This window comes from Capricornis sumatraensis, chromosome 1 (genome assembly GCF_032405125.1).
Source record: "Capricornis sumatraensis isolate serow.1 chromosome 1, serow.2, whole genome shotgun sequence".
Classification (NCBI taxonomy): domain Eukaryota; kingdom Metazoa; phylum Chordata; class Mammalia; order Artiodactyla; family Bovidae; genus Capricornis; species Capricornis sumatraensis.
Window position 1 is genome coordinate 236,560,945 of NC_091069.1, and position 25,449 is coordinate 236,586,393.

Consider the following 25,449-nt stretch of genomic DNA (forward strand, 5'->3'; position numbering starts at 1 on the left):
AGGAGGGTAGACTGAATATAAACTTGTGTTTGTGCCAGTCAAATAGAATACGTTGTGTTGCTAGCCTTTGATCTACTTAGAAATAAAGACCACCTAAGAATGTGGCATTTAATTTACCATTTGAGTTAGGCTAGTGAATTAATTGTTAAACTAATGAATTCAGACAATTCTTTCAGTTTTTTGGGAAGCAGCTTCCAAAAATTGTTTATTAGCATCACTTGCTTTTCACATTACCTAGTTAAAACAAAGTTTTGTTTGTGTATATGTGTGTAAAACCCCATAATGTTTCATTTCTAGAGGAGAACATTATAAAATTCTAAAAGTTAGCTTTCTTAGAAGTCATAGAAGTTTTGGCTTAGGAATGTTTAAATTGCCCAAGAGTAGTAGGTTCTTTTAAATATAATTTTCTTTAACATCTATTGCACTTTTTTAAAATTTAGGCAATTCAATTTCTTATTGCCAATCTCAACTTCTTTTGACTCTACAAAAGAAATTGTATCTACAGCAGCCTCTAAAGCCAAGGAGTCCAGCAAATCATCAGATAAGACTCATGACTGAAAAACAGGTAAACCTGAAATATTTGAAACCAGTGTTTGTTATCAAAGTATGTGTCAAAGAATACCATATCCAGAAATGTGAAAAATCTTACTTTAAAAGGCTACTTTAGTAAAAGCATTTTGGGAAATGATGGGCTAAAACTATTAAATGGTGTCCTTATTCTAAGACTTCACTACATAACCGTCTTCAGAAGGAGGCCTTATTATACAGTTTTTCCTGCTTCAGTTCAGTTCAGTTCAGTCACTCAGTCGTGTCCGACTTTTTGCGACCCCATGAATCACAGCACGCCAGGCCTCCCTGTCCATCACCAGCTCCCGGAGTTCACTTAGATTCAGGTCCATCGAGTCAGTGATGCCATCCAGCCATCTCATCCTCGGTCGTCCCCTTCTCCTCCTGGCCCCAATCCCTCCCAGCATCAGAGTCTTTTCCAATGAGTCAACTCTTCACATGAGGTGGCCAAAGTACTGGAGCTTCAGCTTTAGCATCATTCCTTCCAAGGAAATTCCAGGGCTGATCTCCTTCAGAATGGACTGGTTGGATCTCCTTGCAGTCCAAGGAACTCTTAAGGGTCTTCTCCAACACCACAGTTCAAAAGCATCAATTCTTCGGCACTCAGCCTTCTTCACAGTCCAACTCTCACATCTATACATGACTACTGGAAAAACCATAGCCTTGACTAGACAGACCTTAGTCGGCAAAGTAATGTCTCTGCTTTTGAATATGCTGTCTAGGTTGGTCATAGCTTTTCTTCCATTTGATGACTGTTTCATTAGACTGGTCTTCAGTTTATACTTGGAAAATGCCATTCTCAACTATTTTGGAATTTGCAAACAGTTATGTTTTTCTTCAAACATAATTTAACTCAGATGACCATTATATCTACTACTGTGGAGAAGAATCCCTTAGAAGAAATGGAGTAGCCATCATAGTCAACAAAAGAGTCCGTAATGCAGTACTTTGATGCAATCACAAAAACGACAGAATGATCTCTGTTCATTTCCAAGGCAAACCATTCAGTATCACAGTAATCCAAGTCTATGCTCTGACCAGTAATGCTGAGGAAGCTGAAGTTGAATGGTTCTGTGAAGACCTACAAGACCTTCTAGAACTACACCCAAAAAAGATGTCCTTTTCATTATAGGGGACTGGAATGCAAAAGTAGGAAATCAAGAAATACCTGGAGTAACAGGCAAGTTTGGCCTTGGCATACAGAATGAAGCAGGGCAAAGGCTAACAGAGTTTTGCCAAGAGAACGCACTAGTCATAGCAAACACCCTCTTCCAAAAACACAAGAGAAGACTCTACACGTGGACATCACCAGATGGTCGATACCAAAATTAGATTGATTATATTATTTACAGCCAAAGATGGAGCAGCTTTATACAGTCAGCAAAAACAAGACTGGAAGCTAACTGTGGCTCAGATTGTGAATTCCTTATTGCCAAATTCAGACTTAAATTGAAGAAAGCAGCAAAAACCACTAGAGCATTCAGGTATGACCTAAATCATATCCCTTATGATTATACCGGAGAAGGCAATGGCACCCCACTCCAGTACTCTTGCCTGGAAAATCCTGTGGACGAAGGAGCCTGGTAGGCTGCAATCCATGGGGTTGCTAAGAGTCGGATACGACTGAGCGACTTCCCTTTCACTTTTCACTTTCATGCATTGGAGAAGGAAATGGCAACCCACTCCAGTATTCTTGCCTGGAGAATCCCAGAGACGGGGGAGCCTGGTGGACTGCCGCCTATGGGGTCATACAGAGTTGGATACGACTGAAGTGACTTAGCAGTAGCAGTATGATTATACAAGTGACAAGTAGGCTAAAGGGATTAGGTCTGATAGAGACAGTGCCTGAAGAACTGTGGACAGAGGTTCATGACATTGTATAGGAGGCAGTGATCAAGACCATCTCCAAGAAAAAGAAAGGCAAAATGGTTGTCCAAGGAGGCCTTACTGTGAAGGCTATGAAAAGAAGAGAAGAGAAAGGCGAAGGATAAAAGGAAAGATATACCCATTTGAATGCAGAGTTCCAAAGAATAGCAAGGAGAGATAAGAAAGACTTCCCTACTGATCAGTGCAAAGAAATAGAGGAAAATGAGATGGGAAAGAGTAGAGATCGGTTCAAGAAAAGTAGAGATACCAATGGAACATTTCATGCAAAGATGAGCACAATAAAGGACAGAAATGGTATGGATTTAACAGAAGCAGAAGATATTAAGAAGAGGTGGCAAGAATCCACAGAACTATACAAAAAAGGTCTTCACGACCCAGATAATCATGATGGTGTGATCACTCACCTAGAGCCAAACATCCTGGAATGTGAAGTCAAGGGGGCCTTAGGAAGCATCACTATGAACAAAGCTAGTGAAAGTGATAAAATTCCAGTTGAGCTATTTCAAATCCTACAAGATGATGTTGTGAAAGTGCTGCACTCGATATGCCAGCAGAAAACTCGGCAGTGGCCATAGAACTGGTCATTTTTTCATTCCAGTCCCAAAGAAAGGCAATGCCAAAGAATGCTCAAACTACTGCACAGTCTCACATTCTTGCTAGCAAAGTAATGCTCAAAATTCTCCAAGCCAAGCTTCAACAATTCGTGAACCATGAACTTTGAAATGTTCAAGCTGGATTTAGGAAAGGCAGAGGAACCTGAGATCAAATTGCCAGCATCATTGGATCATCAGAAAAGCAAGAGAGTTCCAGAAAAACATCTACTTTATTGACTATGCCCAAGCCTTTGACTGTGTGGATCACAACAAATTGTGGAAAATTCTGAAAGAGATGGGAATACCAGATCACCTGATCTGCCTCCTGAGAAATCTGTATGCAGGTCAGGAAGCAACAGTTAGAACTGGACATGGAACAACCGACTGGTTCCAAATAGGGAAAGGAGTACATCAAGGCTATATATTGTCATTCTGCTTATTTAACTTATATGCAGAGTACATAATGTGAAATACTGGGCTGGATGAAGCATAAGCTGGAATCAAGATTGCCAGGAGAAATATCAAGAACCTCAGATACGCAGGTGACACCTCCGTTATGGCATAAAGTGAAGAGGAGCTAAAGAGCCTCTTGATGAAAGTGAAAGAGGAGAGTGAAAAAGTTGGCTTAAAACTCAACATTTAGAAAACTAAGATCATGGCATCTGGTCCCATCACTTCATGGGAAATAGATGGGGGAATAGTGGCAGACTTTTTGGGGGGCCTCCAAAATCACTGCAGATGGTGACTGAAGCCATGAAATTAAAAGAGGCTTGCTCCTTGGAAGAAAAGTTATGACCAACCTAGACAACATATTAAAAAGAAAAGACATTACTTTGGCAGCAAAGGTCCGTCTAGTCAACACTGGTTTTTCCAGTAGTCATGTACAGATGTGAGAGTTGGACCATAAGGAAAGCTGAGTGCCGAAGAATTGATGCTTTTGAACTGTGGTATTGGAGAAGACTCTTGAGAGTCCCTTGGACTGCAAGGAGATCAAACAGTTCATCCTAAAGGAGATCAGTCTTGGGTGTTCATTGGAAGGACTGATGCTGAAGCTGAAACTCCAAAACTTTGGCCACCTGATGTGAAGAACTGAGTCACTGGAAAAGATCTGATGCTGGGAATGATTGAGGGCAGGAGGAGAAGTGGACAACAGAGAATGAGATGGTTGGATGGCATCACCGACTCAAAGGACATGAGTTTGGGTAAACTTTGGGAATTGGCGATGGACAGGGATGCCTGTGGTGTGGCAGTCCATGGGGTCACAAAGAGTCAGACACGACTGAGCGACTGAACTGAACTGAACTGATGTTTTCCTTTCTCTTAAAAGAGTTATTAGGACTTCATGGCAGTCAAGTGGTTGAGACTGCCTCCCAGTGCGTAGGGTGTGTGTTCAATCCGTGATCAGGGAGCTAAGATCCTACATGCCTCTTGGCCAAAAACCAAAGCATAAACAGAAGCAATATTGAAACAAATTCAATAAAGACTTAAAAATGGTCCACATTAAAAAAAAATGTTTAAAAAGTTATCAGGGAACAGTATTTGTATAATTTGGTCATTCAAAATGTGTGACTTTTTCTATAGAGCATTTTTTTTAATGAGTCATAGTAGGTTTGGAGAAGGAAATGGCAATCCGCTCCAGTGTTCTTGCCTGGAGAATCTCAGGGACAGAGGAGCCTAGTGGGCTGCCATCTGTGGGGTCGCACAGAGTTGGACACGACTGAAGCAACTTAGCAGCAGCAGTAGGTTTCCACTTATATACCCACACAGAGCTTTTGGCTCCCAAAACAGATTCTAGCAACAGTTTCAGTTCTGTTTCTTTAATCTTTGTGACCAGAAGACAAAAATAAGGGGAAAAAATGGTCAGGGTGGGGAGAGTTACAGAAAGGATGAAACAGAAGAAAGTCAGCAGTCAAAAGGAAAGATTTGTTTGGTATTGTGAGCCATAATCCTACGAAAGAGTCATCAGAACAATTTGGTTTTTGTCTTGATAGGTTTTTTAAAATTGAAGTATAGTTGATTTACAGTATTAACTTCAGGTGTGTAACATAGTGAATCAATAGTTTTACAGATTTTATTCCATTAAAAGTTATTACAAGATAATAGTTATAATTCTCTGGCTATACAGTGTATCCTTGTTGCTTATCTATTTTGGTAGATTTTTTAATGTCTGAGGGGAATTTTGAGTGTGATAGCTGCTCAGTCATGCCTGACTCTTTGCAACCCCATGGACTGCAAAGTAGCCTAACCAGGCTCCTCTGTCCATGGAATTCTCTAGGCAAGAACACTGGAGTGGGTTGCCATTTCCTTCTCCATTGGATGTGAAGAGTAATACTTTTATTTGAACTTTTAAAAATTTTCTAGGAGAGAGGGAGGGGAAATATTCTCCAAATTGTTAATATTAACATTATTATAATATTTACATGCTATTCACTAATAAAATATATTAGATACTTTTCAAGCATTTAAATAAATTAGATACTTTTCAAGCATTTAAATAAAATTGAAAATTTACTCAAATCACCTTTTTACAAATATACTTACGTTATACTATTTAAGATATTTAAGGTCTTTTAAAAAGAATGCAAAGTATCTCACACACTTGATTTTAAAGTTGATCATTGTACTTAAGAGCCTGTTATTGATGTTAATATCATGAATTTAAATGTCATTTTAAAAATATCTGTTTCTGTTCTTACTGTATTTTATGTTCTTTTCTTCCCCATTGTTTTTATTTATAGTTAGGTTTTATTCTTTTTTTAATTTGGAGAGCGTTCCCTTCTCAGGGTAAATACATATTTCAAATCAGGGATACAAAACTTAGGAGTGTCTTTCAGAATTTTTCTACTATAATCAGTTACCTAGATGGACAGACTCCTTTTCATAGTTAGACCTTGTCCATTATACAAGGAACTATCTAAGTTATTGGCTCTTCCAGTCAGTTGTGACCCTGGTCATTGTTAAGGTGACAGTTAAATAAAAAGCCCTCTGACCCTGGTCATTGTTAAGGTGACAGTTAAATAAAAAACCCTAAATAGAAAGTTCAGTTAAATAAGAAACTTAAGGTCTGTTTAATTCACTGAAATTATAAGGCTTTTAATTTACTCATTAAGACCTATATATGTGTTCTGGAATTATGTAATTCCAGATATAATGTAAGTATCCGTGCTTATTTGCATCCTTTTTAGTCTAATTTTGTTAGAAATAAATCTGTTTTAATTTTAATCATTATGTGTTTATAAAAATTCATATTAAAGATTTTGGAGAAAAAGTCTGTCGTTCTGAAAATAAAGGAAATTATTTATAAGAGGGCATTTCTTCACCCTGTATCTTAAAGTTGATCCCTCTGTCTCCTTGTAATTGTAGCAGGAAGAAGCAGAATGGGAAAACATGAATGTGCTGCTGATGATGCATGGCTTAAAGCCTTTATCTCTAGTCAAAAGAACAGATATGAAAGGTAATCAAATTATATTCTTGCTCCTTAAGATAAAAGGCTTTTTTTGTTAAAATTTTTCAATATTAATTTTTTTCTTATCTTCATTTTTACTATGTGTATTACATTTCAAAAAATGTAGATCTCATCATTTTTGACAAACAGTCATCACAGACGATGAGGGAGAATTTAAAAACAATGATGGAGGAAACATCACGTCAACAGAACATGATCCAGGAGCTCATAGAAACTAATAAACAGCTTAAGTAAGAAAATGGAAAAAAATCTGTTTTGAATTGTATGTGAACAAATTATATGCATTTAAAAAAATAACTCGCTTAAAAAGAATCTTGGAATTTAATTTTCCATTGATTAAATATTAAGTAAAAAATATTTTTAGCAGGTAAATCATTTGGTAATAGTTTCGATATATAATGATACCCTATGTTTCCTCTGTTGGTTTGTGTTATAGAAATTTTAAGAATGCAAAAAAATTTTAGAAAGTCATTATGTTGTTAGATGAATATGTTGGTTGATATGATTTGTTTCTATTACTAAGAGAAGGAATTGTATGTCTGTTACTAGAAGTGAACTTCAACAACAGCAAAGCCGAGCAGCAGATCAGGAACAACGAGCTAATGACTTGGAACAAATTATGGAGAGTGTGAAGTCCAAAATTGGTGAAATGGAGGATGAATCTGTAAATAGGGTTTGCCAGCAACAGAATAAAATAAAAGAACTTCAAAAGGAGCATAAAGCTTTACAGGTACTGAGTTAAACATTTTCTTACATGATAGTCTTAAAACACCTTGTCAGTGTTATAGGTGACTTCCATGTTGCTTAACTCAGTGATCCTTATCTTCCTTTACCTATTATTGTCATTGTCTTGAAATTCTTTCTTTGCTGTTTCCAGAATATCTTCTCTCCTAGTTTTCCTCTAACCCCACTGGTTATTTTTTGATCCCTTTATTGATTCTTCTCATTTTCCATGACTCATCCCTTCAGTTCAGTCGCTCAGTCGTGTCCGACTTTTTGCGACCCCATAAATCGCGGCACGCCCGGCCTCCCTGTCCATCACCAATTCCCGGAGTTCACTCAGACTCACGTCCATCGAGTCAGTGATGCCATCCAGCCATCTCATCCTGTCGTCCCCTTCTCCTCCTGCCCCCAATCCCTCCCAGCATCAGGGTCTTTTCTAATGAGTCAACTCTTCGCATCAGGTGTCGCGAAGTATTGGAGTTGCAGCTTCAGCATCAGTCTTTCCAATGAATACCCAGGACTGATGTCCTTTAGGTTGGACCGGTTGGATCTCCTTGCAGTCCAAGGGACTCTCAAGAGTCTTCTCCAACACCACAGTTCAAAAGCATCAATTCTTTGGCACTCAGGCTTTCTTCACAGTCCAACTCTCACATCCATACATGAGCACTGGAAAAATCATAACCTTGACTAGACGGACCTTTGTTGGCAAAGTAATGTCTCTGCTTTTTAATATGCTATCTAGGTTGGTCATAACTTTCCTCCCAAGGAGCAAGCGTCTTTTAATTTCATGGCTGCAATCACCATCTGCAGTGATTTTGGAGCCCCCCAAAATAAAGTCTGACACTGTTTCCACTGTTTCCCCATGTATTTCCCATGAGGTGATGGGACCAGATGCCATGATCTTAGTTTTCTGAACGTTAAGCTTTAAACCAACTTTTTCACTCTCCTCTTTCACTTTCATCAAGAGGCTCTTCAGTTCCTCTTCACTTTCTGCCATAAGGGTGTTATCATCTGCATATCTGAGGTTATTAATATTTCTCCCTGCAATCTTGATTCCAGCTTGTGTTTCTTCCAGCCCAGCGTTTCTCATGATGTACTCTGCATAGAAGTTAAATAAGCAAGGTGACAATATACAGCCTTGACATACTCCTTTTCCTATTTGGAACCAGTCTGTTGTTCCATGTCCAGTTCTAACTGTTGCTTCCTGACCTGCATATAGGTTTCTCAAGAGGCAGGTCAGGTGGTCTGGTATTCCTATCTCTCAGAATTTTCGAGTTTATTGTGATCCATACAGTCAAAGGCTTTGGCATAGTCAATAAAGCAGAAATAGATGTTTTTTCTGGAACTCTCTTGCTTTTTCCATGATCCAGTGGATGTTGGCAATTTGATCTCTGTTACCTCTGCCTTTTCTAAAACCAGCTTGAACATCAGGGAGTTCACGGTTCACATATTGCTGAAGCCTGGCTTGGAGAATTTTGAGCATTACTTAACTAGCTTGTGAGATGAGTGCAATTGTGCAGTAGTTTGAGCATTCTTTGGCATTGCCTTCCTTTGGGATTGGAATGAAAACTGCCCTTTTCCAGTCCTGTGGCCACTGCTGAGTTTTCCAAATTTGCTGGCATATTGAGTGCAGCACTTTTCACAGCATTATCTTTCAGGATTTGATATAGCTGAATTGGAATTCCATCACCTCCACTAGCTTTGTTCATAGTGATGCTTTCTAAGGCCCACGTAACTTCACATTCCAGGATGTCTGGCTGTAGGTGAGTGATCACACCGTCATGGTTATCTGGGTTGTACTCATCCCTTGCTGCTGCTGCTGCTGCTGCTGCTGCTGCTGCTGCTGCTGCTGAGTCTCTTCATTCGTGTCTGACTCTGTGCGACCCCATAGATGGCAGACCAACAGGCTCCCCGTCCCTGGGATTCTCCAGGCAAGAAGGATTGGGTTGCCATCCTTCTCCAATGCATGAAAGTGAAAAGTGAAAGTGAAGTCGCTCAGTCGTGTCTGACTCTTAGCCACCCCATGGACTGCAGCCTACCAGACTCCTCCGTCCATGGGATTTTCCAGGCAAGAGTACTGGAGTGGGGTGCCATTGCCTTCTCCGACCTTTCTTTTTCCTATGGATTCTAACTTCTTTGGTGATGCTCAGTCTAAGTCATAGTACTTTTAAATCTGTGGCACAGGCTTCTTCCCTTAATTGTAGACTCACATCCTGCATCCTACTTGATTTATCTATTGGATGGCTAATTAGGCATGTAGAACTTTTTAACATGTCCAAAACCATACCTGGATTTCCTCCCCAAACTTTTGTCTTTTAGTCTCCACTCTGGTCTAAGTCACTTTTCATTTCTTTCCTGTGTCTTTCTTGGTTTCCCTACTCCAAGCCTTGCCTTTTTCAGTGTGCTCTCAACATTGTAGCACTCTCTAACTTTGCTTTTTCTTTTCTTTAAGGGAAAAATCCAAAACTCTTTACCATGATCTTACATGATTGTCCCCATGTTGCACCTCTTGCATATTCTATTCCAGTCACACTGACATTCTTGATTTTCTTTGAACATTTTCCTTGAACATTCTCACCTCAGGGACTTAGTATATTTTGTTCTTTTTCCTGCTACCATGCGTAGTTTTTTAGCTGCGTGGTTTGTTTGCTCTCTGCTTACTCAAGTGTCACATCACCATTTCTCCGGGATTCCTTTTTTGACTACTTCACTTACAGTTGGCAGTCCTATCCCCCAGCATATCATCTTGCCTTCCCTGCTTTGTTTTATCCATAATTCTTACCACCATCTTACATGCTGATATACTATGCACTTTGTTTTGTTTGTATATTTCTGTGTTAGAATGTAAGCTCCATGAGGGCTGATATTTTTGTCTGTTTTGTCTAGGGCTAAGAAAATGTCTGCTTTATTATTAGTTGTAGATGCTCAATAGATATTTGAATTATTGATTATAAGTTTTTTAGTTTTTTTTAATTGAAATAGCAATGTTATAACATTGAATATTTAATTCCTAATTTAAAAAACCTCTTTTAAAACTTGGGTGTTTATTGTAGTTGAAAGAAAGAAATCTTTTGTAGGGAAAATCAATATTTAGTTGTGTAAGACATTACAGATACTTAGAAACAGCATATCATTATAAATGTTTTCTGTTGGCACAACATTATCTGTACCTGTTGCATACCAGGTGTTTAGGCTGCCGAAAGGGACAGTACTCCTTAGGCAGGGTCTGGCTGTCCCCTCAGTTTATGCTAGCAGCATGGGAAGGATGTGATAAGTTAAATTTCAGGGATCAGAGAGAAACAGCGCGAGATACTAAGAATTCCTGGTATGAAGCTGCAGGCAGTTGGTGTTCTGCCCTCATTTAGGCTGCCAGCTTGGGGCCAGCAGTGTTGGACCTGTTGGTGTTCATAGCTCCAGAGAAGATACTATCATTCTTTGGCCAAGTCTGTTTCTGTTCTTTATCAGTCAGTAAGATCTAGCATTTACATTTTTAGGTTTGCTTTGTTAGGTAGCGTTCCTTATCAACAGTATATTCTAAACTCTCTCTGTGGGGAGGGGGATTTTGGACATATTTCTCTATGCATTTGATTTTGACCTTCATCTCAGATATAGGACATGTAGAAATATGAAGCTCTTTAGCTCAGGGGTCCCCAGTCTCTTGGATCTAATACCTGGTAAGAGGTGAAGCTGATGTAATAATAATAAAGTACACAGTAAATATAATACACTTGAATCATCCCAACCCTCACTCCCCCATCCGTAGAAAGATTGTCTTCCACAGAATCAGTCGCTAGTGCCAAAAAAGCTGGGGACCGTTGCTTTAACTCATCAACTTACTGATGTGAGAAGCCGCCATCAGGTGGTACTGATAGAGGTAGTTGAAGGCAGAGATCTGTGTGGGTTTTTTTTTTCTTAAGGAAGATACCTATTTTTTTCTCCTTAGAGAGATTAATCTATAATCACAAGCTGAATTATTATAGTGTAAGGCTTATGAATTTACCAGAGTTTTAGACAATTCAAAGAAAAATGCTTGAGTATTCATTGGTAAGAGGTGATTTGAATGAAGTGTCAACGTATTTTCTGTCAAGTATTTCATCTGTCCTAAATGAATTATAGGCCATTTAAGTTTTCACTTCAGGTTTCAGAGTTTTGTTATATAGCTTTTAAATGTGTACAGAGGAAGTCTCATGTTCCAGTCGGCCATGGGAAACAGACACAATTAGTTAGGGTGGGGGCGTGAAAACTTGGTTTTGTGAAAGGGTGTGTGTGTGCTCACTAGTGTCTGACTCTTGGCCACCCCGTGGACTGTAACATGCCAGGCTCCTCTGTCTGTGGAATTTTCTAAGCAAGAATACTGGAGCAGGTTGCCATTGCCTACTCCAGGGTATCTTTTTGACCCAGGGATTGAACCCACATGTTTCTTGCATCTATTGCATTGGGGATTGGAGTCTTTACCGCTGGGCCACCTGGGAAGCCCGGGGAAGGGTATCTATGCTAATTTGATCAATGGAAACTAGTTGCTTGCTTGTTTCTTAAGTACGTGAAGGGTACTTTTTATAGAATGATAACAGAAATTGGCAAAGCCTCAAGGGCAATTCCCAAGAAATTGCTGCCCCTCAGTGTTGCCTGATTTTTTGTACAATTCTGTCACAGATTGGTCATATATTCTATTCTGTACTAGTTAATTTGTGCTTTCTTGGGGAAGATGGAAGTGCTCCTGGAAGAGAATTATTTCACAGTTTCAGGCACATTTTTTTGGGGGAGCATACACTTGTTTCCAGTATTAGAATGGTTTAGTGCTGCATATTTTGCAGTTGAGAGAAAGGAAACATTGATTTTGTGTGTATGTGGCAGAGAGATCAGGGAAATTAATAGATGTTTGACAATAATACTTTGAAAGATTGTTATGGAGAGATTGCTGGGAAATGCAGAAACTAAAAGACAACATTTCTATGTTCTGCAGTGCAGTTTTCCTCTTTCTGTACTTAGACAACATGTGTTAGCATCTGTAGATATAGATTGATAAAATTTTCAGTCCTCTAAGGATCAATGCAGAGTACATCATGTGAAATGCTGGACTGGATGAAGCAGAAGCTGGAATCAAGATTGCCGGGAGAAATATTAATAACCTCAGATATGCAGATGACACCACTCTTATGGCAGAAGGCGAAGAGGAACTAAAGAGCCTCTTGATGAAAGTGAAAGAGGAGAGTAAAAAAGTTGGTTTAAAACTCAACTTTCGAAAAACGAAGATCATGGCATCTGGTCCCATCACTTCATGGCAAATAGATGGGGAAACATGGAAACAGTGACAGACTTTATTTTCTTGGGCTCCAAAGTCACTGTAGATGGTGAGTGCATCCATGAAATTAAAAGATGCTTGCTCCTTGGAAGAAAAGCTATGACCAACCTAGACAGCATATTAAAAAGCAGAGACATTACTTTGCCAACAAATGTCAGTATAGTCAAAACTGTGGTTTCTTCAGTAGTCATGTATGGATGGATGTGAGAGTTGGACTATAAAGAAACCTGAGCGCTGCGTAATTGATGCTTTTGAACTGTGGTGTTGGAGAAGACTCTTGGACTGCAAGAAGATCCAGCCAGTCCCTTGGACTGCAAGGGGCCTAAAGGAAATCAGTCCTGAATATTCATTGGAAGGACTGGTGCTGAAGCTGAGCACCAGTACTTTGGCAACCTGATGTGAAGAACTGACTCATTGGAAAAGACCCTGATGTTGAGAATCATTGGAAAAGACCCTGATGTTGAGAATCATTGGAAAAGACCCTGATGTTGAGAATCATTGAAAGCAGGAGGAGAAGGGGACGACAGAGGATGAGATGGTTGGATGGCATCACTGACTCAATCAATGGACATGAGTTTGAGTAAACTCTGGGAGTTGGTGATAGACAGGGAGGCCTGGCGTGCTGCAGTCCATGGGGTCACAGAGTCGGACATGACTTAGCGACTGAACTGAAAGATCTAAGCAGGTAATTTCAGTTTTAAATCAATGTGATCAGTATCTGCATGTAGTCTCCCTCTTCTTTCTCCATAGGGAATATATGGATCAGAAAGCTGATTTTTGCTTTTCTTTTAGTGGTTACCTTAAAGATTAAAATATGCACTCTTGACTTCCCAAAATGTAATGTTACTTTGTACTGTCTACCTTATTCTATGACATTGGCAAGATTGTTTTATAATTATTACATTCTTCAACTTATATTATTGTTGTATATTTCAATTCTGTATTTTTATTCTCTATACATTTATTTACTACTGACAGTTGAAATAGCACAAAATATTTTCTTCCTGTTGTTTAAACTTTTAATAAGCAGAGGAAAAAAATCTAGTTTTATACTGTCTGTCCTAATTATTATGTATTGTTCCAGCCATCCAGTGTGGGCTTTCCAAGTGGCTCAGTGCTAAAGTATCCACCTGCTAATGCAGGAGATGCAAGATACACCAGTTTTATCCCTGGGTCGGGAAGATCCCCTAAAGGAGGAAATGGCAACCCACTCCAGTGTTCTTGCCTGGAAAATGCCATGGACAGAGGAGCCTGGAGGGCTACAGGCTGTGGGGTCACAAAGAGTTGGACACGATTGAGCACACACCACCTCCTTTGGCAAACCACTCAGTGTAAAGCCACCAAGCTCTTCTGTACACTTCTCCACAAGTCCTTTAGCTTCAATTTCTTTTTTTTTACTTTTGTGTTGGATTTCCCTATCGACTTTAGCTTTCTGCAATACACAGGGAACCATGAGACAGAGTGTTTCTTAGGTCCAAATGAGAAAATAGATCTACTGTTTATTAACATCAGCAAGATATTCCTAACAAATGACGGCCTTATAAGTAACTGACATCTAGGTAGGGAGGAAAGAGAGATCAGAAGGATGGCAGGGCTTATTAAAATTGTTATTGGGCCCTCTCCAGATTCTTGGTCAGTAATACCTTAGAAATATGAATATTGCTCCCACAAGATTCTTAAGTTGTTTAGTGAAAAGATAGCTTGCGCACAGGGAAAAGGTGGAAAAGAGTGCCAAATTCTGGCGAACTTTCAGGGAAGTCCGGTTTTAAAGGGATTGTGAGGCAGGGGGCCACAGTGTGCCTGATTAGCTTGTGCTCAATTCTTGGATTGGTTGACATCAAGGTGAAGTTTCAGGTATCATCAACCTTCTGATTTCAAATGTTCTGGTGTCTACATGCTTGCAGTCAGCAGATTTCATCTGGAGGGGGTCTACCTCCTATAAAAACAGCTTAGTAATGTGTGTCATTCTTTTATATCTTTCAGGGAACTGGGAGTTCAGTGATTCTTCTTTGTGGCAGATTTATGTGTGTATATACATATATATATATATATATATATATATATCAGTGGGACAGAGATAATTTTTTATTCCTGCGGGTCCCTGGGTGTTATTTCTGAGGCTTTCAGGTACTTTTGTTGTACCAAGCCTGTCAAGGCTACTTGCTCAAGGCCATTTTCTTGGTTCTTCTCTAAAATGGTATTCTTGTCTTCTTGTCTCAAAATCATTGTTCATCTTTCACTCAACGTGATTACTTTAAGATTCATGCATCTTGCTGGATGTATCAACAGATTATTATGTTGTGTGAATATACTGCAGTTTGTTGGTTTGCCTGTTGATGGACATTAGACTTGTTTCCACTTCTGGCTAATACAAATAAAACTTTTACAAAATTTGTGTTATTCTGTGGCCTTATGCTTTCTTTCTCTCTTGGTAGATACCTAAGACCAGAATTGCCAAGAGTAAGTGTATAGTTAACTTCTTAAGATGCTGCCTGTGACTTGTCTTCATTCTCTCAGTGTCTTGAAGGAGCATAAGTACTTAAATTTGATGAAGTTCACCCTGTCAGTTTTGTTTTTTTTTAAATAGATTGTGTTTTTAATTTGTATATAAAGACAACTTTTCATAGCCCAAGGTTACAATATCCAGTTGTTCCACCACTATTTGTTTAAAAAAACTATCCTTTCTCCATTACATTGCCTTTGTATCTTTGGTGAGAATCAGTGTATGTGTGGGTCTATTTCTGGATTATCCTGCTCCATTGATATATGTATCTTTGTTTACACCAGAACCACATTGCTTTGATTACTGTTAATCTGAAAATAGGCACTCTGAGTCTTCTACTTTTGTTCTTTTTCAGTATCATGTTGGCTGTTTAATTTTTAAAACATTTTAAAATTTACTAAAAAAAAATTATTGGAATATAGTGGATTTACAATGTTGTGCTAGTTTCAGATGTACAGCAAAATAAATCATTTATATATTACATGTATCTTTTTTCCAGATTCTTTTCCCTTATAGGTAACTGCAAAGTATTGAGTAGAGTTCCCTGGGCTATACAGAAGGTCCTTAATTAGTTATCTATTTTATATATAGTAGTGTGTATACTATCAATCTCAGTCTCCCAATTTATCCCTTCTCCACACCCACTCCACTCCCCCCCCACTGCTGCTGCTGCTAAGTTGCTTCAGTTGTGTCCAACTCTGTGTGACCCCAGAGACCCCCACCAGCTCCCCTGTCCCTGGGATTCTCCAGGCAAGAACACTGGAGTGGGTTGCATAAAAGTGAAAGTGAAAGTGAAGTCGTTCAGTCGTATCTGACTCTTAGCGACCCCATGGACTGCAGCCCATGAGGCTCCTCCATGCATGGGATTTTCCAGGCAGGAGTGCTGGATTGGGGTGCCATTGCCTTATCCACCACTTCCCCTTGCCCCCTGGTAAATATGTTTGTTTTCTACATCTGTGACTCTATTTCTGTTTTGTAAATAAGTTCATTTGAACCTTTTTTGTTTCTAAATTCTACATATAAATGGTATGATATGATACTTATCTTTTTGTTGTCTGACTTACTTTACTCAGTATGATAATCTCTGGGTTGATCAATGTTGCTGCAAATGGCATTATTTTTTTTTAACGGCTGAGTAATATTCCGTTGTATGTAACTACCACGTCGTCTTTATCCATGCCTTTGTCAGTGGACATTTAGGTTGCTTCCATGTCTTGGCTATTGTAAACAGTGCTGCAGTGAACACTGGGGTGTATGTATCTTTTCAAATTGTAGTTTTCTCTGGATATATGCCCAAGCATGGGATTGCTGGATCATATGATAGTTCTGTATTTTTTGAAAGAACCTTCATACTGTTCTCCATAATGGTTGTACCAATGTGCATTCCCACCCACAGTATAGGAAGGTTCCTTTTTCTCTATACCCTCTCCGGCATTTATTGTTTGTAGATTTGGTGATGATGGTTATTATGATTGGTATGAAATGTAATCTCATTGTAGTTTTGATTCGCATTTCTCTAATAAGTGATGTTAAGCATATTTTCATGTGCTTTTTGCTATCTGTATGTGTTTGAAGAAATGTCTATTTAGATCTTCCACCTATTGTTTGATTGGGTTTTTTTTTTTTTTTTTTAATTGAGCTTGCATAAGCTATATGCTTTGTAAATTACTCCCTTCTTGGTCACTTGGTTTGAAAATACTTTATCTCACATGTCTTGTGGAATCTTAGTTCCCTAACCAGGGCTTGAACCTACACCTTTGGCTGTCTTTTGGTTTATGATTTCCTTTGCTGGGCAAAAGTTATTAAGTTTAATTAGGTCCAATTTGTTTATTTTTGTTTTTATTTTCATTAGGAGATGAATCAAAAAAGATACTTATGTGATTTATGTCAGAAAGTGTTCTGCCTTTGTTTTCCTCTAAGAGTTTTATAGCATCCGGCCTTACATTTAGATCGTTACTCCATTTCAAGTTTATTTTTGTGTATGGTGTTCATTAGATCAAACCAGTCAGTCCTAAAGGAAATCAACCCTGAATACTCAGTGGAAGGACTGATGGTAAAACTGAAGTTCCAGTGCTTTGGCCTCCTCATGTGAAGCGCCAACTCACTGGAAAAGACCCTAATGCTGGGAAAATTGAAGGCAAAAGGAGAAGAGGGCAGCAGAGGATAAGATGATTAGATAGCATCACTGACTCAGTGGACATGAACTTGAGAAGAATCCCAGAGCTAGTGAAGGACAGGAAAGCCTGGTATGCCGCAGTCCATGGAGCCGCAAAGAATTGGACATAGCTTAGCGACTGAACAACAACAAATGGTGTTAGTGTTCTAATTTCATTTCTTTCCCTGAAAATGGATTTTTACCCTGAAATTTCAGCACATCTTTTTTATGTGTTTATTTTTATTTATAATTTATTTATTTGGCTGTGCCGGGTCATAGTGGTGGCATGTGGGATCTAGTTCCCTGTTCAGGGATTGAACCTGGGCCCCTGCATTGGGAGCACAGAGTCTTAACTGCTGGAATGGGAGGCCCCTAATTTCATTCTTTTGTATGCAGCAGTCCAGTTTTCCTATTACATTTATTGAAAAGACTGTCTTTTCTCCCGTGTATATTTTTGCCTCCTTTGTCATAGATTAAATGACCATAGGGGTATAGGTTTATCTCTGGACTTTATATCCTGTCCCATGGATCTATATTTCTGTTTTTGTGCCAGTGCCATACTGTGAGTCAGGGAACCTGATTTCCTCCAGCTCTGTTTTTCTTTCTAAAGATTACTTTGGCTATTTAGGGTCTTTTATGTTTCCATATAAATTGTAAAAATTTTTTGTTATAATTCTGTGAAGGATGCCATTGGTAATTTGATAGGTGTTGCATTCAATCTGTAGATTGCTTTGAATTGTATAGTCATTTTGACTATATTCTTTCAATCCAAAAACATAGTATGTGTCTCCATCTGTTTGTGCCATCTTTGATCTCTTTCATCAGCATTTTATAGTTTTCTGAGTACAGGTCTTTTGCCTCCTTAGGTAGGTTTATTCTTCAGTATTTTATTCTTTTTGATGCAACAGTAAATGGAATCATTTCCTTAATTTCTCTGATATTTGTTGTTAGTGTATAGGAATGTAAGAAATTTCTCTGTGTTAATTTTGTATCCTGCAACTTTACCACATTGATTGAGCTCTAGTAGTTTTCTGGTAGCATCTTTAGGATTGTCTCTGTGTAGTATCATGTCATTTGCAAACAATGATAGTTTTACTTCTTCTTTTTCAATTAGATTTCCTTTTATTTCTTTTTCTTCTCAGAAAGCTGTAGCTTGAACTTGGGAAACTATGTGAATTAAAGTGGTGAGAGTAGAGATCCTTTTCTTGTTCCTGATCTTAGAAAAACTAAGTTTTTCTCTCTTGAGAATGATGTTAACTATGGGTTTGTTGTATATGGCCTTTTATTATGTTGAGATAGTTTCCCTCTATGCCCACCTTCTGGAGAGTTTTTTTTGTTGTCATAAATGGGTGCTGAATTTTGTCAGAAGTTTTTTCTGCATCTGTTGAGATGATCATGTTTTTATTCTTCAGTTTGTTAATGTGTTGTATCATATTGGTTTGCATATGTTTGCATCCCTGGGATAAATCTCACTTGATCATGATGTATGATCCTTTTAATGTGTTGTTGGATTGAGTTTGCAAGTATTTTGAGGATTTTGCATCTTGTTCATCAGTGATACTGGCCTGTAATTTTTTTTTTTTTTTTTTTTTGATGGTATGTTGTCTAGTTTTGGTTTCAGGGTAATAGTGAAATGAGCTTCCTTCCTCTGCAGTTTTTGGAAGTTTCAGGAGGATAGATGTTCACTCTTTTCTAAATGTTTGATAGAATTTGCCTGTGAAACCATCTGGTCCTGGACATTTTTTTTGTTATTGGAAGTTTTAAAATCAATTTCGATTTCAGTACCTGTGGTTGGTCTGTTCATATTTTCTATTTCTTCCTGGTTCAGCCTTGAAAGTTTGTACCTTTCTAAGAATTTTTGCATTTCTTCCAGATAGTCCATTTTATCAGCATATAATTTCTTGTAGTAGTTTCTTATGATCCTTTGTAATTCTGTGCTATCAGTTGTAACTTCTTTTTCATTTCTAATTTTATTGATTTGAGCTTTCCTCTCACCCCCTTTTTTATGATGAGTCTAGCTAAAGGCTAACTTTATCTTTTCAAAGAACCAGCTTTTACTGTCAATGATCTTTTCTATTGCTTTCTTCATCTCTAATTCATTTATTTCTGCTCTCATCTTTATGACTTCTTTCCTTCTACCAACTTTGGGTTTTGTTCTTTCTCTAATCGCCTTAGGTATAAGGTTAGGGTTTTTTAAAAAAATAATTGTATTTATTTATTTTTGGTTGCATTGGGTCTTCATTGCTGCATGTGGGCTTTCTTTGTTTGTGGCAAGCAGGGACTGTTCTTCATTGTGATACATGGGCTTCAATAGCTGCAGCATGTTTCTCAATAGTTGTGGCTTGTGGGTTCTAGAGTATGGGCTCATAATTGTGGTGCATGGACTTAGTTGCTCTGCAGCATGTGGCATCTTCCTGGACCAGGGATCAAATCTGTTTCCCCTGCATTGGCAAGTGGATTCTTATCCAGTGTACCACCAGGGAAGTCCCTGTTTGTTTGTTTATTTTTGGTTGCACTTGGTCTTCCTTGCTGCAGGTGGGCTTTCTCTAGGTATGGCAAGCAGGGGCTACTCTTCTTTATGGTGCACGGGCTTCTCATGTGGTGGCTTCTCTTGTGGAGCACAGGCTTCTCCCTGTGGTGGTTTCTGTTGTGGCGCACAGGCTCTAGGCACATGAGCTTCAGTTGTTGCAAGTGGGCTCAGTAGTTGTGACTCACAGGCCCTATGCGCTCAGTAGTTGTGGTGCACAGGCTTAGTTTCTCCACAGCATGTGGAATCTTCCCAGACTAGGGATCAAACCCATGTCCCCTGCATTGGCAGGCAGGTTCTCATCCACTGTACCACCAGGGAAATCCAGGTTAGGTTGTTTGAGATTTTTCTTGTTTCTTGAGGTGAGGTGAGATTGATTTGCTACAGTACAATCTGTTGTATTTGTGTGTTTTACAATTGTTGTTGTTGCTGTTTTACCTGTAATTGATAAAATGTTGTGGTCGGAAAAGATGCTTGATATGATTTCAGTTTTCTTAAATTTACTGAGGCTTAATTTATGGTCCAAGATGTGATCAGTGCTGGAGAATGTTCCATATGTGCTTGAAGAAAGTATATTCTGCTTTCAGATGGAATGCCCTATAAATATAAAAATATAAAGTTCATTTGGTCTAATGTATCATTTACAGCTTGTATTTCCTTATTGATTTCCTGTCTGGATGATCTATCCACTGATATAACTGGAGTGTTCAAGTCCCCCACTATTACTGTGTTACTATTGATTTCCCTTTTTATGGCTATTAATATTTGCCTTATATATTGAGGTGCTCTTATGTTGGGTGCATATATGTTTACAATTCTCAAATTTTCTTATTGGATTGATCCCTTGATCATTATGTAGTGTCCTTCCTTATCTGTGTTGGGTATTTGAGATTCTTTACATTTCCATGTGAATTTTCTAATTCTGTTGTTGATTTCTACAAAGAAAGCCTGATGAGATTTTATTGTATATGTGTTTCCATTTGGGGTGAACTGGCATCTTAACAATACTGAATGTTCTGATCCATGAATGTGCTATCTCTCCATTTGTTTAGGTTTTTCCTTAACTTTTTTCAACAGTGTTTAATAATTTGAGGTGCACTGATTTTCCACGTTTCATCAGTTTTATCTCTTAACTATTTAATATTTTGATGGTGTTGCAAATGTTTGTATTTTCTGTTTCAGTTTCTCATTATTCATTGCTGGTTAATTTTTTCCCCTCTTTTTTTATTGTGACAAATTATTTCCCTAACATAAAATTTACCATTTTGAAGTGTAGAGTTCAGTGGCTTTTAATACATTAACAGTGTTGTACAACAATTCTCAACCATCCGTCTGCAGACTTTTTTCATCTTCCCAACTAAAACTCTATACTGGTTAAATAGTAACTGCCCATTCCTCACTCCGTGCAGCTCCTGGCAGCCATCATTCCACTTTCTGTGTCTATTGATTTGACTACTCGGGATACCTCATATAAGTGAAGTCTTATAGTATTTATCCTTTTGTGACTGGCTTATTTTATTTAACATAATGTGTTCAAGATTCATCCATGTTATAGAATGTGTCAGAATTTTCTTTAAGTCTGGATCCTCAGCAGGGGCCACAGGACTGGAAAAGGTCAGTTTTCATTCCAATCCCAAAGAAAGGCAATGCCAAAGAATGCTCAAACTACCACACAATTGCACTCATCTCACACGCTAGCAAAGTAATGCTCAAAATTCTCCAAGCCAGGCTTCAGCAGTACATGAACTGTGAACTTCCAGATGTTCAAACTGGATTTAGAAAACACAGAGGAACCAGAGATCAAATTGCCAACATCCATTGGCTCATCAAAAAAGCGATAGAGTTCCAGAAAAACATCTACTTCTGCTTTATTGACTACACCAAAGCCTTTGACTGTGTGGATCACAATAAACTGTGGAAAATTCTTAAAGAGATGGGAATACCAGACCACCTTAGCTGCCTCCTGAGAAATCTATGCAGGTCAAAAAGCAACAGTCAGTACTGGACATGGAACAACGGACTGGTTCCAAATCGGGAAAGGAGTACATCAAATTTGTATATGGTCACCCTGCTTATTTAATTTATATGCAGAGTATATCATGTGAAATGCTGGACTGGATGAAGCACAAGCTCGAATCAGGATTGCTGGGAGAAATATCAATAACCTCAGATATGCAGATGACACTACACTTATGGCAGAAGGCAAAGAGGAACTGAAAAGCCTCTTGATGAAAGTGAAAGAGAAGAGTGAAAAAGTTGGTTTAAAACTCAACATTCAGAAAACTAAGATCCATGGCATCTGGTCCCATCACTTCATGGTAAATAGATGGGGAAACAGTTGAAACAGTGACAGACTTTATATTTTTGGGCTCCAAAATCACTGCAGATGGTGGTGACTGCAGCCATGAAATTAAGACACTTGCTCCTTGGAAGAAAAGTTATGACCAACCTAGACAGCATATTAAAAAGCAGACACATTACTTTGCCAACAAAGGTCCATCTAGTCAAAGCTGTTTTTCCAGTAGTCATGTATGGGTGTGAGAGTTGGACTATAAAGAAAGCTGAGTGCTGAAGAATTGATGCTTTTGATGTGTAATGTTAGAGAAGACTCTTGAGAGTCCCTTGGACTGCAAGGACATCCAATGAGTCCATCCTAAAGGAAATCAGTCCTGAATGTTCATTGGAAGGCCTGATGTTGAAGCTGAAACTCCAGTACTTTGGCCACCTGATGCGAAGAACTGAGTCATTGGAAAAGACCCTGATGCTGGGAAAGATTGAAGGCAGGAGGAGAAGGGGATGACAGAGGATGAGATGGTTGGATGGCATCACCAACTCAATGGACATGAGTTTGAGTAAACTTCAGGAGTTGGTGATGGACAGGGAGGGCTGGCGTGCTGCAGTCCATGGAGTCACTAAGAGTTGGACACGACTGAGCAACTGAACTGAATATTCTATTGTATGTACAGTTGACTCTTATAGAACATGGTTTGAACTCTGTATGTCCACTTATGTGCAGATTTTTTTCAGTAGTAAATAATTCTGAACTCCACAATCACTGTTGAATCCATGGATGCAGAGGAACCTTAGATACTGAGAGCTACCTATAAGTTATATGTGAATTTTTGAGGCCGATTGTTGGCATCCTTAACCCCTACATTATTCAAAGATCACCTGTATATACCATATTTTGTTTATTCTTTGACGGTTATTCATTCTAACACTGTTCATCACTAGACACTTGGGTTGTTTCCATCGTTTGGTTTTTGTGAATAATGCTGCTGTTTATATAGACATACAAATATCTGTTCCAGTCCCTCCTTTCAGTTCATTTTGGTGTGTGCCCAGAAGGGGATTGTTGGATTGTATTGTGGCACTAATGGTAAAGAACCCATCTACCAATGCAGGAGACTTAAGGGATGTGGGTTTGATCTCTCAGTCAGGAAGATCCCCTGGAGGGAGGGCATGGCAACCCATTCCAGTATCACCTTGAGAATCCCCATGGACAGAGGAGCCTGGCGGGCTACAGTCTATAGAGTCGCAAAGAGTCTGACTGAAGTGACTTGGCACATGTATGGTAATTTTATGTTTCATGTTTTGAGGAATTGCCATACTCTTTTCCATAGTGTCTGTACCATTTACATTCCCACCAGCAAAATAAAAGATTTCCAGTTTCTCTACATTCTTAGCCACACTTGTTTTCTATTTTTGTTTTGTTTTTGTTAGTAGTAGCCATCCTAATGGGTGTGAAATGGTTTCTTATTGTGGTTTTAATTTGCATTTCCCTGATGATTAGTGATGTTAAGCATCTTTTCATGTGCTTATTGGCCATTTGTGTATCTCTTTTTAAAGAAATGTCTATTCAAGTCCTTTGCCCATTTTAAAATCAGACTTATGTTTTTGTTGAGTTGTAGAAGTTATTTATTCTGAGTATTGACTCTTTATCAGAAGTATTGGATTGGCCAAAAAGTTTGTTTGGGTTTTGTTCAGGTTTTCCTGTAAGATGGTGCAGCAAAACCTGAATGAACTTTTTGGCCAGCCCAATGTTATTTGCAAATATTTTTTCTCATTTTGTGAGTTAGCATTTTATTCTAGTGTTTTTCAATGCACAAAAGTTTGAATTCTAATAACGTCAAATTTATATATTTTTTCTTTTGTTGCTTATGCTTTTGATGTCATAACCAAGAAATGGTTGTCAAATCCAATGTCATGAAGCTTTTGCCTTATGTTTTCTTCTAAGATTTTATAGTTTTAGCTCTTATCTTTAGAACTTTGATCCATTTAAAAGTCATTTTTTTACATGTATACACCTAGTTTTTCCCAACATTATTTGTTGAACAGACCCTGTTCTTTTCCTATTGAATGATGTTGGCATGCTTGTTGAAAATAATTTGACTGTGGATATGCAGTATTATCTCTGAGGTATTCATTCTACTCCATTAGTCTATATGTCTTTAATGCCAGTACCACACTGTTTTGATTACTTTGGCTTTGTAGTCACCTTTGAAATCAGGAAATGTGAGAGCTTTAACAAGACTGATTTGGCTATGTGGGATCTCCTGAGGGTATGAACTTTAGGATGAATCCCAGCAAATTGATTCAGTACATACATACTTTTCATTACAGGTTATTACAAGATTTTGAATATAGTTCCCTGTGATATACAGTAGAACCTAGTTGTGTGTCTATTTTATATATAGTAGTCTGTATCTGCTAGTCCCAAACTCCCAATTTATTCCTCACTCCCTGCCCCTTTGGTAACCATTGGTTTGTTGTCTCTCTTTGAGTCTGTTTCCATTTTTAAAATAAGTCCATTTACATAATATTTTAGATTCCACAAATAAGTGATATCACACTATATTTGTCTTTTCTGACTTTGCTTGTTTTAGTGTGATAATTTCTGAGTCCATCTGTGTTGTTGTAGATGACATAATGTAATTCTTCTGTAAGTCTGAGTAGTAGTTGATTGTGTGTGTATATATATATATGTATCATAATCCATTCATCTGTTGATGAACATATGTTTCCATTTCTATTTCTGCAAAAAAAGTCATTGGGATTTTGATAGAGATTGCATTAAATCTGTAGACCACTTTGTATAGTATTGACATCTTAACAATATTAAGTCTTCCAGTCTGAACACAGGATATTTTCCTAGTAATTTCTGTCTTCTGTTTCCTTCAACAACTTGTATAATATTCAGTGTATAATTCTTTTGCCTTCTTGCTTTATTCCTTTTTTATTCTTTTTGATACTACTGTACATGGAATTGTTTTCTCAATTTTCTTTTTAAATTGTTTGTTGTTAGCATATAGACATAAAATTGATTTTTTGCATTGACTTTGTTTTCTGTTACTTTCTGAATTCATTTATTCTTTTGGGTTTTTGGGTTTTTTTGGTGGACTGTAAGGTTTTCTGTGTTTTAGATCATATCATCTGCAAAGAGATAATTTTACTTCTTCCTTTCCAATTTGAATGCCTTTTATTTCTTCTTCTTGCTTAATTGCTCTGGCTAGGACTTCCAGTACTATATAGAACAGAAATGGTGAATGCAATTATCTTTGCATGGTTCCTGATCTTAGAGGAAAGGTTTTCAGTCTTTTAATGTTGAATATGATGTTTTCACAGATGGCTTTTGTTATGTTGAAGTAGTTTCCTTCTGTTCCTAGTTTGAGTGTTTTTATCATGAAAGGGCATTGGACTTTGTCAAATGCTTTCTCTACACTGGT

The 25,449-nt window shown here is 38.2% G+C and overlaps 1 protein-coding gene across 1 annotated transcript in view; it reads left to right on the forward strand.

The window, feature by feature from the left end:
• The first annotated feature begins 467 nt into the window (after positions 1-467).
• The window catches only part of CEP70 (centrosomal protein 70), a 67,394-nt gene continuing 42,412 nt past the window's right edge, over positions 468-25,449 (forward strand). Inside the window, exons 1-4 of the mRNA XM_068974759.1 lie at positions 468-565; positions 6,411-6,501; positions 6,620-6,743; positions 7,063-7,243. Coding sequence (XP_068830860.1) covers positions 551-565; positions 6,411-6,501; positions 6,620-6,743; positions 7,063-7,243 — 411 coding nt within the window. The 5' untranslated portion in view covers positions 468-550. The remainder of the gene's footprint in view (positions 566-6,410; positions 6,502-6,619; positions 6,744-7,062; positions 7,244-25,449) is intronic.